Genomic DNA, 19,880 nt, shown 5'->3' on the forward strand with positions numbered 1-19,880 from the left:
ATAGCTTTAACAGGTGAACCTTTTTTTTGTGAACCTTTTTTTTGGATGCCTTTGAATTTGTCATGTTTCCGAAGAATTTATTCTGTTAGTCAGTTGATAGTTTGCAGATGACATTTGCTGGATTGACCATTAGAATAGCTTTAGCTTTAACAAGAAAGGTGGTACTTTTCTCCATAGGAGAAATGACAGGTTTTTTTCAAATGTCTTCAACTTTTCAATGTTTTTGCGCATTTATTTTTTCATTTGAAATTCTGGTTTTTCTTCAGAAAATTGTCTCATTGGAAATACTTGTCCAGTCTGTGACGTGTGTTCCCCAAGTGGATTTGAGTTCTTGGTTTAATAGCATAAAATGGGCTATAAACTTGGAACTCCAATCTTCCTCTCTGAAAATTCATCTGTGACGCACAGAAGTAACTTCTTGCAGTGGCTCTGCTTTCTCTTGTTCTGCTGCATAGTCTAAATCATGTGTGTTTATTATAAATCTGTTAAAATAGTTGTATGGTTTTCATAAAGAGAAACAAGGCAAGAGAAAACTTAAGAGTAAGTTCAGAGAAAAGGGAGCTATCGTTGGAAAGATGCCCCCTAACTCCAAACAAAAATAAACCAAACAAAACCAGCCCCCACCTGAACTAAAGAAGTTATTGATCAAGCATTGTGTCAGATCCCATGACAGCACTCAGAGAATAACACTGCGCTTACAGAGTGGGCAAACAGCTGGGGGATGGAGTGAGACAGTGACAGGAGGTTCTTAAGTCACTGTCACTTGATTCCAGCTGGAGAGATAATTCCCCTTAGGTGCATAGGCAGCTCTCACTGGTTGAATTTTGCAATATTTGAATACCTTAAAAATTAGAGCCCAACCGCATCTGTGGGGTTTTGAAAATGCTGTCTTTTTTTCTTTTGGAGAAATGTTGTGTTGTGGTTTGTTTTTTTTTTTTTTTTCCTAATGCCCAAGACATACAGGAGTCAAAATAGGAAGAGAAATAGGTAATTTAACAGGAGGTCTGTTTTTCTTTTACTGTACATGGTTTAATCCAGGAGTAGGTCATTCAAATGTTCTTAGATCATAATTATGAGAATTAAGTGATTAAAGGATATTATGTCATTAAGAAAAACATTCAGAAAAAGCAATATAGGAAGGATAACAGAGGAGGGAGGGTGGGGAGGCTTAGGAAAAAATCCTTTTATTACCAAAGGCAGTCTTCATTTCTAAATGTCATCAGTCTTGCTTTCTTGTTCCTTGTCCGGTGATCCTTTCAATCTTTTTATGCCTGGGTGGAGGTGGGTGTGAATGGGTGTGTTTGAATATGCAACAGGAACAGCTGCTGGATGACCCTGAGAGATGGCCCCGTTAGCTGTACGTGCTTTTCCTTGCCTGTGCCTTGACTCTTAACAATAAGCAGACAGAATTCCAGAGTCCTTCAGGACTTGTTTATGTAAGGCCCTTAGCTGGAATCTAGTGTTGTCTTCCTTTTAATATATAAGCCATATAGGAAAAAAATACATATTCAAAGAACATAAACCCCAGCATATTATAATAATCAAAGCTTTATATGTTTCAGGCGTTAAAACCAAAGACAAAATAAAATTTTAAAAGCCTAACGGAAAATACTTTATCATTTTATTTGCATCCAAAGCTGTGTTCTGTCTTTTGGACACTTTTCTGTTTTCTTCAGGCAAATAACACTTGGCAAGCAGAGGTTCATGTAGGGTAGTTCCTTGTGCTGCATGGCAGCCCTGGTTTCTAGAGTGGTTTCCTTCCCCCACATTTCATGACATGAGGCTGAGAATGTCTCAAGGCTCCAAGGTTTGAATTGCAGAAATTCTGCCTGATTCATGGTATTGCACTGTGCATATCTGAACCTGTTAACGTATTCCACGTGTCTGTGGGGTGCTTCATACACACTTCTTGTGATGGTTGCAGAGAATGCAACCACAAAGTGCAATCTCCTCTATAGCCAGTCTTTTTTTACTGTCTCTCTTGTTCAGTGGAGTCATTTTGTTTCTTGTTACATCTATCCCATTCTCAACAGATTTCAATATACTCTTCCAGCTTTGACTATTTAATATCTTCATTTCTCTGTTAAAATATAAAGAAGTTCTCCCTTCTGCCCTCCCAAATTAAAAATGAATCACCAATGTCCATACTTTATTTTTCATACCAGGCATGCTATTTGAAAAGGCTAGAAAATTTGATTCTTTTTTCCTGCGTGACAATTTAGACTTGAGCTCTGCTGACCTTGTCAATGTACTTCTGATTTCTCTAGCAGTGAAAAGCACTTGTGCGTCTAAGAGAATTTTTCTTCTCCAGTTAGTAATTTAATTTTGTCAATCAGCTAACTGCACTAACTGTTACTTGCTTTTTGAGCATTAAGCCTTAATATCCCAATTATCTGAAAATACATCCGTATAGGCTTTCTATCTTGTTTTCTGTTTGTTTGTGAAGCTGAGTTTCTTAGGAAAAACGAATGAGAAGCATGCCTGCCTCTTGGAACGATACCGAGTTAGCCCTGCTTTCTCTAGAATGGCAGATAAATGGGAGTTTGCTGTGACTAAATTCAACAAGAAAACCCTTCAAAAGCTATTTTTCTCTTTATTTTTATTGCCAGATTAAAAGCAAGCCTTGAAAATTAACAAAATTAAATGCAGTTATGTATTGCATTTAATGTTATAATTGTATTCAATATACTTAGTTATATACAAAAGTCGATGTAAGATTTATGTTATTTTACTTATTTAGGTATTTCTCTAGCTAGAGGATTAAGGAAGAAAAATGACAAGATTGCAAGCGAATTATCCTCAGATCTTAACAGGTTTGAGCAAATGAAAGTGCAGGGTAAGACAGCTTCTTCAAGCTCAGGAATGATAGTTACTCGGGAAATTCTGCAGGTAATAACAGGAAAAAAAGGAATACATAATCTGAAACATGTTCTATTATTTCTTATTCAATAGCCAATACAAAGCAGGCCCTTGATTGTAAACACATTGGAACTGAATGTACTTGCTTTGCCTCTTGTTGTCCAAAAAATGGAGATTAAGGGAAGGTGTTACCTTTCACATCGTTCTATTAAATTTGGACTGGAGCTGAAGAAAGTGTTGATGTCAGGATTCTTAATAAAATAAAGAACTCTAGTATTTCAAAATGTCAGAGTTGTCCCCAAGTACACATAGTTGTCCCCTCGTGTATTCATTTGTTCTTGTTTCTCTTTTCTAGGAGCTTGAGTTGCCAAAGGATTACCCTGCATAAAAATCTATTTTTCTCTTTTGTTTGCAACTCTGTTGTAACAATAATTTCACTGACTGCTGTTGCCAACAATCAGGAGTTAGTTGCAACTAATCCAGTAAGTAAAAGTGTATTTGGCAGCCTTGTTGATTTGTATGTGAAAAACTTCAGCAACGCAGAAGAGATAAATGAGACACGAACACTTGATGAAATGTTGTGTACAGCGAGGTTAAAATGCTCAGTGATGATGTATCCATATTACGTAGTACAACAGATGTCTAACAATGATTCGGGCATTTCACATTTGAGGTTTCAAAATAGTAGAAACACTTCAGGAGACAGAGCATATTGAACTGCTCTTCTGAATTTGTGCAGATCACTTCTGTACTGAAACAACTGCAAGAAAGTAGCCTGTTCTACATGATGTCAGTGAGGTCATGACAGATGAATTCACCCAAGGGCAGTAAAAAAAGCTTTGCAGTGTATTTGGTATGTCAGCAACTTTCCAATGGCTTTAATTTTGCTATCTTTGGTTGAAATTAGAAGAGTTTTTTGGTTGGTTGGTTGGTTGGTTTTTTTGAGGGGCAATAAAGCTGACCCTCATATTCTAAAAGTAAACAGCAAAATTAAAAAGTTGCCCATTCAGGTCTGATTTTTCTCTCTCTCATTTCCTGGTAATACTGGGGTAAGTGTGAATCAGTAGCCTCTCCCAAAAGGCTAGGAGTTATAGCAACGGAAGAGCCTGAAAATGAAATATATAAACAAATGCCTAACTCTGCCTTTATTTTTATTCAGACCTGGAAGATAAATTTAAATTCTGTGAAAGCTAGGGCAAAACTCCAGAAGCTGAATCAAGTAAAAAGATTCATTCTCCTTCTCCTGTAAAAGCTCATATAAGTGCTGGAAAATGGGCTTGAGATAGCTGCTAATAATCATCATTAAGTGAGTTAGGTAGCAGAACATGGTAAACCAATATTAATTTTTGATTTAACTTAAGTGCCAGAAACAGATCAATCAAACAGACAGCAACTTCAGAAGAAAAAAAAAGGATCTACTGTGTCCAAATCGGCAAGTTGCCTATTGATCGTTTTTCGCAATTTCACATTTTAATCTGTACAATAAGTTATAATATTTTGACTGAAGAATATATTTTGAATGGAGGCAAATACAAATACATGCCAACAAGAGAGCTTCCTTCCAGAACCTCTATGCAAGTTCTCAACTGGCCTTAAGTGCAGTTACAACTAGGTTAAAATGGGAAGTATTGTAAGCATTTAAAAACATAAACTGTTCTCTGGAGTAGTTATATGTTGTGACTGGTAAAACTGCGAGGGGATTACCCTCATCAAAGGATGTTTTCCAGTGGGTTACTATCAGATAATATAGAGATTCCCTGTTGATTGGAATGGCCAAATGTGGCAATGTTTGCTATATGGGAAAAATATCATTACAGTTTTCTGGCATCATGCTTAAGGATCTTGAGGTCCTCATGTTTGAATAATAAAAATACAAACTCAGTTACCAACTTTTTTGTCACCATAAAGTATGGAATTGTAATTCCATGAAAATTCCATTAAAAATATATGTAAGTGTACTGAAAAACAGAATAAACATTAACGTTTGATTCCAGCAGTATTCTTTTCCATTTTGCAAATAAAACTCTGAGATTTTTGCAACTTAAAAATCAATATTGTGTTCTGGTTTTTTTTCTACAGGTTAGCTGCAAAGTGTCACAGTTCATCTACCTGTACCTAATGGGGTGCAACTACTTTTGGATGCTGTGTGAAGGCATTTACCTGCATACTCTCATTGTGGTGGCTGTTTTTGCTGAGAAACAACACCTGATGTGGTATTACCTTCTTGGCTGGGGTATGCAATTTCACGTTCTGTATTTTCAGGCCAGTGCAATCTCTTACTCATTCTCCTGAGAATTTGAACATCTGTCCCTTTGCTTCTCTGAGCTGGTGACTTTGAACTATGATGACACACCCCTCTTCTTTGTCTGTAGTGTTTTAACAGCCTTAGAAATGTTAATGTAGGAAATTGTATGCATCTCTATCTTTGCTGAAAGAGAGATTATGCATTGCTGGAGTCAGGAAGGGACTCCTCCTTTGTATAGGGAAAATAGTCTCCTATTATAAAAAAGACATTAAGAAGTAATTATTCATTGTTCCTCATCTCAAAGATGTTTATTCAGGAATGAATGTTTGTTTTCGGAGAAGTCTCGCCATGTCTAGGGTGGAGGGTCAGAACTGAGTTAGAGAAGGCCAAGGGTTTATTTTTCTAGCAGTTCCATTTGACCTATATTGTTCACTAAGCAAATACAGAATAGCTGTAGCTGAAGATCTCAAGTAATATCAGTATCAAAACTACAAAGCCAAACCTGGTCATTTCAGATAATGCACAACAGCATTTACACTACGTGCAAGTGTGGACTTTCTCCTCAGCTTCAATGTATTGGCACATTCAGATACGTGACTTGGTACCTGAGTCGCTGGCTGTCCCACTGCAGACACAGCTGAGATGTGGTTAAAAGATCATGGGTGCTCAGCAGCTTCTGAAAATTAGGTACCACAAGGGTGTCAAGGATCCCAGATAACCAGTTTGTTCTTTTTTAAATTCTGAATTTGGCCGAATTTCCAGAGTCTGTTTTCCAATTTCTTTCGCAGGTGACCCTGTTTTCTGAATAGCCAGCAAGTATCAGTGAGGACATAACTGGCATTATAAATAGTACTGTAAAAGCTATGGTCATATATACAATTACCTTTTTAATATTACTTACCTACTTAGCGTTATTGAAGATTGTACTCTGATAAACATCTGTGTTAATGAAGATTGATTGCTGCATTCTAAAAAGTTATATTTTGGTTTGTCTTGTCTTCCTGCATGTCAGAATGAATTTCCTGGCAAGACAGAGGGAATAAGATTTAATGCACTGCTCAGAAACAAATCTGAGAAAACAGAAACAGAATTGGTCCCTATTACTTTATTTCCTCTACAGGTATATAGTTTGGATGAGGTGAAAATAGAATTCCTGCAAGAGATGCAAGTTTACTTCATTATTCTCCAGGCTTATACATTAAGAAAACATTTTTTTTTTCTTTTTCTTCACAGGTTTTCCACTGATCCCTGCCTGCATACATGCTGTTGCTAGAAGTTTATATTATAATGACAAGTAAGTACCATATCCACTTGTTTTGCAAAACTGTTACATTTTCTTTAAGAGAAAAAAAAAGGAATACAACAGATAATAAGATGCCAAATGTTATTTTCTTTTCCTGTTTGTTTTCTCCAGTTGCTGGATCAGCTCCGATACTCATCTCCTGTACATCATCCACGGCCCTATCTGTGCTGCGCTGTTGGTAGGCATTTTTCAGATAACTTGTTTTTCTTCTTTTTCTGGCTATTCTTCATGGGCTTATAAAGTTGGTAAGATCCTAAAGCTAACATTTAGAGGTCACTGTAATTCGCAGGACTCTCACTTAACCCAGTAGGTGCCTTAGACACGCAAGATACAGGAGGCTTGGCCTTGTTAAGTAGTTGTACCCCTGGCCCTTTGAGAAACTCAGGTTTTGCAATGTTGATTATCATCCCACTGAAACGCTAATGGCAGGGAAGGACTGGAGCTCGCTGGGGTTCAGAGACAGGGCTCTTGGATGTCAGGACTGACTGTGGGTGGGAACATGGGATGGAGAGACACTAGAGTGGGCCCTTGGGCAAGGAGCAGTGTAAACAGTTCTGCAGGTAGCAGAGACTAACACAGCGATGTGGCTTTGCACAGAAGGTTAAATCCTATTTTCCCAGAAAGGGATAGCATTTTTTTGCTTACTTCAGTGGTGCTGTGTTTCACCCAGAAACTGTACATTATTCTACACTGCCTTGTGAGTTGTTACTTGCTTTGTCCAGGTGTCTCTTCACAGATATATCACTTATCTTGGCTTTAGAGAGCTTTACCTATAATTTTTATTACTTGAACTTGCTTAAATAATAGAAAAAAATGTGTAAAAATGATGAGACTATACTTTCTTCTGTGAAGTGACCTCATTTTAGGATGTGAGACCATTTTTTCCTTCCCAGCAGCGGCTTTCACAGTCCCCCACTGAAAACAGTGGCAAGACTCCTACTGATTTCAAATGTGCTGGGTCAGTCCCAAACTGTAAAGTCGTCTTTCCACTCAAGGCAACACTAAGAATGTCCTTTGATTTTACTGGAGGTGTAATGACCACTTGTGTGTGCTTGGTTTGGGCAGAATCTGGGTCCATTCTCTTTGCCATTTACAAATATGTGTACCTTTGATCTTCCTATATTTGTCATGAACTGACTGAAGGTGTTTCTCTTGCATTTTTCTTGCCCCAGTACAATTCCTAAATTTATTTGAAAACCTTGTGGGAATAACAAAGATTAAACACAACTACACATCTTGCCTGTGATGTGAAAATACCTTAAAGGAATTGCTTTCCTTTCTGGTAACAAAAAAAATGTAATGTGTCAGTTCAGAAGAGACAAGCCAGGGATGAAGACAGAAGATGAAATGCATGTGTTTAGGCTTTGGGAACAGAACCCTCATTTGCTCAAGCAGCTTGCTTGCCAGATACACTTTTCACACTTTACTAAACATGACCTGCTTTAGCAGACGTTTAAGCAACAATATTAAACTGCAAATTAGATAATGAGGGAGAAGACACTGCTTCTACTTGCAGGGGCAAGATCTCAAAGATCATTGGAGAGGACTGTCAAGTGGGTGCCAGGGAGAATTGGCAGAAGCCAGTGGGAATTTAACGCTTGTCCATCACTGAAAATCTTACAATTACATAAAGTTAACAATAACGCTGCTTTTATGGTCCCTGTTGTTATATAACTGTGGTCAGATTCCTGCCAAGGAAACTGGAAGTGGGAGCAGACACAGGTTGCATTTTGATTGGGATTGCATTCAGTTCATGCTTTGATTGCAAATTTTGCCTCAACAACCACAGTTAAAGAAATAGTGTTGGAATTAAACAGCAGAGGGTGATGTTTTTATACTGAACAAATATTGATCAAAATTGAGTGGAGACAGTAAAAAAAAGCAGTGGGTTTGAACTTTAATGAAAGCAGCAGTGATTCTGGTGTAGATTTCTGATGTACCAGTGCACAAGTGATTTAGTTTGCATTGGTGCCACCGAAAGGTAGATTTTAATTTAGTTTTGTCATTATTTGTATAAAAAATATTACAGGAGTGTTTCTTTTGCCATGAAATAATGTTATGTATTGGTGTCTCAGATTGACAGCTTTTTATATAGATGCAAACCTTTCAGTAGGAGAATTAAGCATACTCAGTGAACGTGTACTAGAAGGAAGTTCAGGTGCTCCTACTTTTGTCACTGACCTATTTAATGACTTTCAGCTGGGCTTCGTACAAGATTTAGAAGTTGATAGCATTTATGTGCCCAGCCTTTGGAATGTCCAAAGGCCAGCTATAAAACATATCTTCATGAGCACATACAGGTGTTCCCCCAAGTAAACCAGGCTCAAGCAGGCTAAGATCTGAAGCTGCCTAACTATTAAAAGCCATGCAATGGTTTCCAGCAAGTATCTACGAATATCTGAGTTTCTTGGGCTGAGAATGGTCTGTTTATGCCACAGAGGAATTTAAACAGAATTCAAACCTACATGCAAATGAGGATTACCATACTGCTTAGCACAAACTTGGCATGGAAAGAAGTAGAAATACGAGGGACCTGATGAGATTTTGATTAAAGAACCGCAGCACCTATTGACTTATAAGCTCATCTAAGTTCACAGTCACTCTTAAGGCAGAACCAGTATAGGCACTGTTTATTAGGATTGCCTTCTCTGCCTTTGTTTCCGTTTTTGTTCATTTGCCTGGTTCAGGTCACTGTGGAGCTGCCGGTATTTTACACTGCATTCGTACTGCAGCTAGCACAACAGAACTCCTTTGGGGCTCTACAAACCGGCACCATCCATTTGATGATAATATATATGCAAGCAGTTCCACTGGCCTACTTTTGTTTTAAAGTCAAGACCTGTTTTCATCAATTTGATTAGAATTCAGTTCATCCTGATCTCTGTGTATTTGTGGCAAAAAAGATACTCATCAAACATTGGTGCTCCATACTTTTAACTGACACTCAGACTGCTTTTCTCAGCTCTGTCCTCTGCTTTGCCTTGTTCATCTTCTCTGTTTGCCCTGGTTCCTATTTGCAAACCCTTTGTGTGCTTGTTTTTGTGCATTTTGGTTTTGGTAGGTAAGAGGCACAACCAGGAAAATTCTGTGCATTTCAGCATGTTGTAAATGAAATGGGTGGTATTTTACTCCTGGCTGATGCAACTTTCATCGTCAGTTAATATTTAAGACAGTAATACAGGAATTGACCATGCTACCAAAAACAAGAGGGCTGAAAACTCCATGTTGGAGAGATTTTGCTGTTGAACTAATAGATGTAAAGTGAGCAGGATTAAATTTAGAAATGGAGGAAGGACTTATTGTCTATGCGTACTATAGGCAGTTGGATGAGGATCGTGGGCTGCATAAAATATAAATAAATCCCTTGAGAAAGAATCAGCAGACCTTGGTTGCTTAAACAAAGCTTAAAGGTAGCTGGAGACTTCCAAGAGAAACTCACGCAGCAGTTTCCTATGTAAAACAATTTCCTGTTGAAATGATTTAAATAGCATGTTAGTAGAATATAAATAACATCACATATCTGTCAAGGGCCATGTTGCTATAACAATACACAACTGTTTATCATTAAAACCTTAACTGACATGAAATAATTCTGCCAGGCTTGGGGAGGACATTGTGACACACATGATCTGAAATGGCTTGCCTGTTTACACCTGTCCTACAGCAAGACAGAGGCCTCCCCCTAGACCTGGGGGGGAGTTGTCTGTCTGTCTGTGGGCTTCTCTTCGCCCCGACCCCCTTTATCTCTAGATAATTATTGACAAGGACAGACAGTTACCTGGGAGCAGAGGTAAGAGGGGCAGACTCTGGGTCTCTCCCTTCCATAGCGGTCCCTGAAGCAGCAGCATCTTGCCTCTGTGCCCTGGGGCACGGTGATGGGACTCTGGCTGAGCACCAGAGATGACAATACGGGTAATTGCCCCCCACATCCTTAGGCTGGAGGGGGGTGGGTTAGGGGATGCATATATACACATATATACACACCTGTGTGTGTATTAGTTTTGTGATTGCTTACAATGAGTGCTCACATGTTGAAGATATAGTCTGCATAGTTGTGATTTCAGCTTGAGATTTTATTTCTGTGAAACTGAAGGAACAGATATACACCGTTAACCAGAAAAGCCTGAATAGCTATGGAACTAATAAAGTTCATAGTTGATGAGAATGATGTACAGAATCATCTCAGCATTGCCCCATTTGCAGTTCTGCTGAATTATTCAAAAATCAGCCATTCGCCACTGGAGCATGTTAAAGCTGCCCTCTGTCTACAGGAGCACACAGCCTATTAGCAGCATCTTGCCTGCATTTTTTTTAAATCTGCTTTTTTCTCCTTCTCTACACGTTTGTAAAACTTATATTTGAAAAATGAAAAAGTAGCTTTTTGAACCATATTTAAATACAATGAGGGAAGAGTGTAATCCTTTTTCTTGACTAACCTAAAGAGGCATCATCATTTTTTAAAAACTCATCATTCCCCTGTGCACTGTCATTGTGACAGCAGAGAGAAAGGTGTGAGGGTTGTTAAGCCTGGAAGACCAACAACTGCCTGGATGGACACTTGCTTAGCACATCAGAGGAACGGATGTGGGTAATGGATGTTAGAGCCCACTCTCAGTTACTTAAAGGTGTTTTCAAAGAGTTTAACTCACGATTATTATACAATTACAACACTATCCATGTAGTCTGAGTTTTCTTGAGTTTCTGGGTTTTAGTATCACAAAACAGCACGTGGGATTATTTTTCAGACTATCTTCAGAGTCCTTTTCATGTCCGACAGGTGAATCTTTTCTTCCTGCTGAATATTGTTCGTGTTCTCATAACCAAGCTGAAAGACACCCACAAGGCAGAATCCAACCTGTACATGAAAGCAGTGAGAGCCACCCTGATTCTGGTTCCGCTGCTTGGCATCGAGTTTGTGCTGTTCCCATGGCGACCAGAAGGCCAGATCGCTGAGGAGGTGTATGACTATGTGATGCACATCCTGATGCACTACCAGGTAGGAACCGTTAACTGGTTTTTGCTCACTTGAGCTAGATGGCAGTTGGCATGTGAAGCAAATGAAGGAGAAATTGTGGTGTTATTTAAATTTTTAAAGACCTTCATGCAATATTCTTAGAAAATACTTGAACTTTCTCCTTATGCTGAATTCATTTCTTAAAGGAAAGAAACATCATGGTTAGAAAGGTGGCCCAATACTTTTTTGTAACGCATTTTTGGAAGTAATTCACCCAATTTAGATTTGTACTACATATTCTTATTCTTAGGAACTTCTAGTTGTCGCAAACCTGGAAAAATTTCTATGCACATGAAATAAAACAGAATGTTTTTATTTTACAGGGTCTACTGGTGGCTACAATTTTCTGCTTCTTCAATGGAGAGGTAGAGTACCTGGTTTTATTGTATTTACTTTACTTTTCCTGTTTTATATGTTTTTTCTTTGTTTCAGCAATTCAAGAGGTAATAATTTTTAAATAATTTTTAAAAACACCCAGAAGGTGTGTTTGTAGAAGCTGGGTAGCATCTATGGTCCTGGACAGTCCCTGTAGCTGGTCTTTCTGCAGTGGGAACAAAGTGTGTTGTACACATGTTGTCTGCTGGGACATTGGTTTATACCAGCTCTTTGGGAAAAAATTAGGCTGAAGTTTAGACAATTATTTTTTAATGCAAAGCTGAAAAATATCAGTCTAAAAATCTGTTGTGTTGAATAAGAAGTGCAGTTTTAAGAAACCATCATTGGTCAATTCCAAGAACAAACTTATTATTCTTAAAGTAGAAGATTCCAGTGTTTCAGTGACATATTGTACACTGACTTGGCCATACAGTATCAGAGATCAAAGGGGCGAAAGGCTACAAAATTGCTAATATTGCTCTTACTTGCAAACACCCCCCCCCAAAAAAAAAAAAAAAAAACAGACCCAAATGAACAAAAACAAAAACACCCCACCAAAACACTAACTGGTACTTTTCCAACACTTTTGGCAGAGGAACAATTACAATTCTACGCTTATTCCTACACATCTGTTTGTTCCTTTGTTCTGCGTTTAGTGCAGTTGCAGCATATGGCTGTAAGCAGATGTGTGGGAGTAACCAGATGTTTTTATGTGCCTGAACCATTACTTTCTTTTATCAGATGTTACAAAATTGTATCAGAGCATTTATATAATGTTATTGGGCAGTAATATTTACTTACAGTAATTGTTTGGCTAATACTAGAATTGATTCATGCAGATCACACTTCCTCCTCTTCCTCAGTCCGAAGCAGACTGAATTGCAGTGAAACTTCTATGAGTTTTTGAGGTTTATTTCCCCCCTCAAGAAATGTGGAAGTCTCAATTATTATTTTGCCAAGGAGGCAGAAAAGATGAAGAGAGATTTTCTCACAGTTTAGTGTGCATAGAACAGTGTTTTTGGTCTGGTTTTAACATAACATAGATCCAGGTTCAGGTCTCTGCTTATATATTTGATCCAAAGCAGAACACATCATTAAACATTCTGGATCTGATTTGATTACTTGCCCATGTTCAGCTTTCACATTTCACACACACTTTCCTTCTAAATGTTATAGTTCAGAATGCCTTCTAAAAACTGATATTTGGAAAAAATCAAGCAGACAATTAGTTCCTCTCCAGTGCAAAATGGTGGGGAAACCCCTTGAAATCTCTGCAGTTTCTGTGAAACAACATTGTCCACTGCTCAGTTCTGTCTTTTAATCCCTGTGCATCTTCTGAGGCTACTTTATTGCTAAAGTCAGAACCATAATTTTAAAATATTATGTAAAGAGTAAGAGCAGTTTCTGTTAGTGCTCCATTTCTACAAACTCAGACTTTTTACACGCTTTCTTCTGCTCCGTACGAGAAGCAAACCTGAGACATCCCATTAACTCAGTATCCCTAGATTTAGCATGGACTGATCAGTGCTAAAAGATGAGCATTTCCACAACCGGTGAATTACTACTTGAACATCTGCCGGCAGGATGTTAAAAGGGAGATTTAGCCATTTTGAGGTTAATTTAGGCAGTTAATTTTTATACCCTACACCTTGACTTTGCCAGCTAAATTTACGTCTGTAGTTGCTCTTTATAGAGTGGAAATTTATGCTTTTTAAACCAGTTTGGGCTTCAGTACTTCAATGACCACTATTCACTTTTTTTTTAATTACACCTTGTTCTAGAAGGGATTTATTGCTTTATAAAAAACTGTATCAGTAAGGGAATCTATGGGGAGAATGACAGCGTAGTTAGGAAAAAATATCTGCACAGAAAAAAAAGTGTTTCCTTGGTCTACTAAAAGATGCTGCTTCTGGCATGCGAGCCTGCAGGCAGCCGTGTGTTCTGCTGCCGCTACATCTGTTGCTGTCATACCAGCGCCTGAACAAAGCTACTTGTGTACAAGATGCTGCCTTACCATTGCCTGTCACAGCAACACTTCGTTAGGGACTGTGCAGAACGAGAGGCATGAGAGAGCGGGTGAGCACTCCTGTGGCTTACGGGTGAATGCTGATGTTGGAATCGACACTGTGTGACAGTGGAGCAAAGATTTTCTAGTGGGGTATTAGCAATTAAAAGTGCTCCAGACTTCTTGAGCAGCACAACCCAGGATGCTCTGTAGAATCCAATTCTAACGTGCACTGCAGCAGTTTGTCACAAACCTCCAACAGACAAGGGCATACCTGCAAATCCTTCATCTTCATCTGCTGCGGCAGTGCTTCCCTAAGAACACTTGCACTCTGCTGATGGCCCAGCAGCCACAGAGCAAGATGCTTCTGCACTGTCTCAGCATGTTTTCCAACGGGATTTGGCCCAGAGCAGCCGTTGGGGTGACACAGGCTGCAGCCAGAGGGGAAGCTTCTCCCAGCTCTGTGATAGATTAGTAGAAAGATTCTGATTGAGCTGTTAATAACAGGTGATAATAATGATCAGTATTATCCATGTAAGGTTTGTGGGGTTTAGTTTTTTTTTTTTCTTTTCTTCTGCTGGTCTATAGAAATGTAGCAGTAAAGATTATAATCTCAGGTCTGTGGGATTATAGAATTATGCAATCCCTTTATTAGTAGGTGGGGTCGTGTTGTCTGGTTGGTTGGTGTTTTGTTTTGTTTTGTGGGGTTTTTTGGGTCTGTGGTGTGTTTCTTTTTTGTTTGGTTGGTTGGTTTGGTTGGGTTTTGTTGGTTGGTTGGTTGGTTGGTTTTTTTGTCCTTGTTGGCTACTGTGCTGTTTAATTTGTGCTACATTGAACATCAAGCTACTAGTGTGTTAAAGAGCTGATTGAAGGAAGCCCTTTATGAAGACTCATCAAAAAGAGCCATACTTCTTCTTCCCTTACCTTTTACATTTTCTTTATAAGGACTTAAAAAAATATTAATTTTTCCTTTAAAGAGAGGATTCTGAGACCACACTGCAGGAAGTCTAAAAATTACATCCCTTTTCTTCTATTTGTTTTTATTTTTCACAATTAAAGCCAGAGTAAAATTAGACAAAATAAGCCATTGTGTTAGGAAATGTAAAGCAAACACAATAGAAACCCTGAAGACATATGGAAAATCCTAAAAATATTTATCCACAATCTCAACATTTAACTGGGGGAATCACTGTTCTCTGTTTAGTTCTTTTGTATGTAACAAAGTGAAATGAAGGTCATGCTGGTGAATGAGACCTGTGATTAGGGGTGCACTGCTCGATAAATGTGAGTATCACTGTCTCCCCAAAAGAACACTTTGTGTACAGAGTTTGGCTGAAGAAGAAATTAAATGTGGGCAGGTTTTTAACATGAAAAAAAACTCTCTTTGAAAAAGCAACAATAGCTATTACCATTCTTAGCATTCCTCACTTGGCATCTTCACTGAAAAACTAATTCCATGTGAATTTCATGAATGTGAGACTTCATCAGTCCAGCATGCACAGGTGTTTAACCATATTGAGAAGAGGAAGGCTCCCATAAACATCACATCCTTTCAAACGGAGACATGTAAACAAGCTGGGGCCTTCAGCTATTTTATCAGCTTTATTTTTAACCCTGGTAGAAACATGGAGTTCGGGAAATTGTCCTATTAATTTGATTAAGATATGGTCAGAAATTAAGAAAGGCTTTCTTGTGCCAGAAACATATCAAATGTCAGTTATGGTTTGAGAGTGTAGGAATGTACAGCTGCTGAGGATGTGGCCTTTTGAATGTAAGGGTGAACAGGAATGACCTTTTGTTCACCTGCAAATCTTATCTGTCCACACTGCACTTCAGTCCACAGGGGAGAAAGCAGAAAATAGTGTTGCTGCTGCTCCTCCTGTAAGCCCTGCTGTTCCTGAGCAACTAGTACACTGCAGTTGTACAATGTAACAGCTCACTCGTAGGTACCCCACTTTCCAGGGTTATTCAGCCTTACTACCTAATTTATTACCGCGCTCATTCATCAGAGACTGAAGGCCAGTGATATCTTTCCAAGTGTTTTAGATGCGTTTCTTTTTATTTTCTGGCACAGGTCCAGGCTGTTTTGAGAAGACACTGGAACCAGTACAAGATCCAGTTTGAGCACAGCTTCAGCCACTCGGATGCCATGCGCACTGCTTCCTACACCGTCTCTTCCATCAGCGATGTGCAAGGCTACAGCTACAACCATGACTGCACCAGTGAACATTTGAATGGGAAGGGCTACCATGACATGGAGAGCGTTGTTTTAAAGACGGAAAAGCTGTACGGGTGACTGCCCAGGCTCGGTCCATGCCAGCGGCTTCACCCTCATAGCTCATGGACTCCACGTTTGATTTTGTGACTTCATGGCCAGAAGATTTTACTGAACGGGTTGTTTTTCTCCCGAGTGATGCAACCTAAACCAAGACGTTTTTCATATGTATGTATATATATGCATATATACATATGTTGGTGTTTCTGTGTATCTATATAGTATGAACAGCTGTACATATATATCTATATATGTATGTGCATTTATATACAGATACAAACTTTGCCTCTTCAGTTTCTACTGTGTAGACAAAGTTGGCAACTTTTGTACAAAGGGAATCAATGAAGGATTTCTTATGTTCTTGGAAGTTTGTATAAGACAAGACTGTGTTGTGTTGAAGCCATTTCCCTATAGAATCTTTGAGTGTAAATACCATACTGTATTGTCTTAATTCAACTAAAACAGAACACAGGAAAATGTTTAAAGTAGGTGCAATAATAACAATAGGTTGTCTAGGGTAATTTTGTGTCCAGCATTTGACTGTCAAAAAGCCCAACAGGAAGTCTGAGGGAACAGACTCAAAGATATCAATGGTTTAATTTGGTTTGTTTTGGCCAGTTTGTTTTATTTCCACTATTTAAAAATCAAGCATAGAGACAGCAGTGCAAGTCTGAGACTTTATTTCTGTACTGCAATATAATAGTTTACAGCAAGCTCTGAGCAATTTTATTTAAAATATTTTTGCATATACAGGAGTGTCGCCTTCTCCTCAAGTTTATGGAAGTTTCTTACTGTCTTTAACACAGGCCAGACTGATGAGGCCTTACTGCCAGACAAAAAAGTGGGACCTTGAATAACTATAAATCCTTCCAGACACATGTAATTGAAGCTGATGGAACTTCACTGTGTGCTTAAGGAATTTACTCAACTGCAAAAAGATCATGTGCAGAATTTGTTGTAGTCATGTTGTTTTGTTTTATTTTTAAGTATTTCCCTTGCTATGTTAATGATAATTTATTCTTTCGTCTTTGAGGCAAAGTTTTGATTAACTTTGTGGCGCTTTTTTTTTGTCTGAGTAAACCACACAAGGCATGGCAGTACAAATAACATATACTACCTTTAAAGCCGGTGTATGATATTCAGACTAATCAAGCAAACTAATCACAGAATCATAGAATAGGTTAGGTTGGAAGGGACCTCCAAAGGTCATCTAGTCCATCCAGCATAAAGTTTGTCTTTTACAAAGATTCAAAAATTTATGGATTGAGAATTTTATTATTATTTTGGAGTGCTTGATTCTGAATCTCTTATCTTAGTTACTTAACTTAGAACAGTGTAAGTTGTTTCTTTGGTTCTGCTGGTGAATAATGGTCTCACTGAAAATGAGGAGCTTGTAAGGAAGGTCTTGAGAAAATGTGTCTTTATAGCAATCAATGGTTTTGGAAATCTTTTTGCTTTTAAAGAAATAGTAGGCATTTTCAGTGAAATGACAAAAATCCTCAAGAATGAAGGCATGATATGAGGTGACTTTAGAAAAGTCTTACTAAAAATCACAAAAGTAGAAAAAGGTTTTATTAGTTTATTTTGCAGACAAGTCTACTTCAAGTGGGGAAAAAGATTAAAGCAGAAGAAAAGCAAGTGCTGGAGATGATTATTATGATGATTACTATTACACTAATTAATAGATATCTGGTGCATGTCAGTCAGTCAAAAAAGGAAAGTTCTTTCTGAAACCACTTCAGTTTTAAATATTTAATTTTGTGTATGAAGACCTTGATTTTAACATGTATACATTTTTGTCAGTAGCCTTTCTGTAAGCTTCACTAGCATCTAGTTAATTTGCTGTCACAGTGTTTATTGGTTTGTGACTTTATAAGGCTTTAAATGCTTCGTATTTAGAAGGAAAACATTAGGAGGATGCACTAAGTTCATGCCACTTGCACCTTTCTGTATTTTACAGTTCTTAGGTCTGGAGTTAGAATGTAGAGTGGTTTATTAATGATTTAGTTTCATAACGTAGAATCTCAGCTAGGATGCACAAATCAAGATTTCTGTTCTGCAAGGCTGTCTGGTTGATTGATGGGAATGATTTGAAAATCGGGTTGATTCTGTACTTTTAGAATAGTGTGAAATCTGGCAATCAGATGTTGTAATCTCTTAAACTGTAAGAACAGAGTAACATTATCTGCTACAACATGACTAGAGGTTACTTACTACTCTGCTTGCTGATCTGTGTAGGGTTACTTAAAATCTGTGGAATGTTCTGAAAATATAAGTGGTGCAGAAAATCCCCACTCTGGTATAGCAGCTTTACACTTGGGGGACCAGATCACCAACTCGTATATATCTGTCTTGAGTTCAGTTTTCAGAATTGCTGGATACCAGCTGAGAATCAGTCTGTCCATTTAGAAGTCCTTTACTGCATATTATCGGACAATTATCTCAATGGTACCAGGTGGGTTGTTATAATTAAAAGTGATGGCCTAGAGTGGGATACAATGTTAGATTTTGAATTAAGCTTCCTTCTCAGCTAAGCAGTTGAAGTTTAATAGCCTATAACTTTTTATCATTTACTGCAAAGTGCTAATCGCTCCTAATCTGTTAGAGAAACTTGTAATGGTAATTTAGGAGGGAAAATTGTTTTTCCACAGCAGTCATCCTGCTTCTAGGTGGACAATCACAACGTGCTGCTAGCCCCACATCTGTCTTTCACTTTTGAAAAGAAACACACGTCCAACTGGATGTGCAAGAAAACGTGTGTGGCTGTGGAGGGTTACTTGGCATAAGAGACCTGTATTTCCCTCTCCTCATGAGGTTAACTAGCCTATTTGCTATTTGGCATTGGAAAGCATAAACTCCCTATTTTCTCTTCCTACCTCACCTTCTGCACTTCTACACAACGAAGAGAAGGGTCAGCTTCTTAAAATGTTTTCTTTCTGTCACAGTAAATTAAAATGAAATCCTAATACCGAATCCTCATGGCTTATTTTCTACTTTACAGAATGTTGTCCTTACCTGTATCCTCTGGGATGGAAAGAAACTCCCGTTTGGTGGGGCTGTGAGATTCTTTTGAACATGCAAAGAGTTATCTGTTATTATTTGCTTTTTTTTTTTTTTTAATTATTTAGTGAGGATTTATATTATTAATCTACAGGGGCTATTTGTCTTTATTTGGTATCTGTAATACCAGCATGTTAGTATTCTATGAGAGGGAATATCTCTTTTTAATGCTACTGTCTTCAATTAATGAAATGCTCCACTGCAGGGTCCTCTCAGTTGTTTTTTTGCCTGTTTGTTTTGATGTTAGCATTTATGCTACATATTTTTTCATTGTGATGATCTACTAGAGTATTTGGCTGTAGAAATGCTGCAACATGCACTCCTTTTCATTTCATGAAGCATTTGGGCTGGAAACCAGGCAATATTTGAGTATTGTACTATGTAAATAAGATTAATAGAAGCTATAGCATTGTATTTATTGCTTACGCTAAGAATGAAATGGAAAAAAATGTGAAGTTATTTTTCAGTTGTGTTATATTTTCACTTTGTTCATATGAATCATCATGCATTTCAGTTCCTGAAAGAAGTATTATGTTTGTGATCAATAAAATATTACATTTATTCAGATCTCTTGTGCTTTAATATAGAAATAACTAAGCTGATCTAAACTAGGCTTTCACAGATATCTTAACTGTGTGTTAATTAAATATTAAGCCAGGGAGAAAGTAATTACATAGTTACTAAGAATTACTCATTTTTTAAGTGTTTATTTAATGGTAATGTATTTGCTATTGCTATTTGCTG

At 38.0% G+C, this 19,880-nt stretch overlaps 1 protein-coding gene across 1 annotated transcript in view; it reads left to right on the forward strand.

Annotated features, from left to right (window-relative positions):
* The window catches only part of CALCRL (calcitonin receptor like receptor), a 62,672-nt gene extending 42,975 nt beyond the window's left edge, over positions 1 to 19,697 (forward strand). Inside the window, exons 7-13 of the mRNA XM_082055391.1 lie at positions 3,215 to 3,341; positions 4,939 to 5,092; positions 6,338 to 6,398; positions 6,519 to 6,585; positions 11,185 to 11,403; positions 11,745 to 11,786; positions 15,876 to 19,697. Of these exons, the coding sequence (XP_081911517.1) occupies positions 3,215 to 3,341; positions 4,939 to 5,092; positions 6,338 to 6,398; positions 6,519 to 6,585; positions 11,185 to 11,403; positions 11,745 to 11,786; positions 15,876 to 16,097 (892 nt within the window). The 3' untranslated portion in view covers positions 16,098 to 19,697. The remainder of the gene's footprint in view (positions 1 to 3,214; positions 3,342 to 4,938; positions 5,093 to 6,337; positions 6,399 to 6,518; positions 6,586 to 11,184; positions 11,404 to 11,744; positions 11,787 to 15,875) is intronic.
* The last annotated feature ends 183 nt before the right edge of the window (positions 19,698 to 19,880 follow it).

Source organism: Streptopelia decaocto, assembly GCF_964273445.1.
Source record: "Streptopelia decaocto genome assembly, chromosome: 6".
Classification (NCBI taxonomy): Eukaryota; Metazoa; Chordata; class Aves; order Columbiformes; family Columbidae; genus Streptopelia; species Streptopelia decaocto.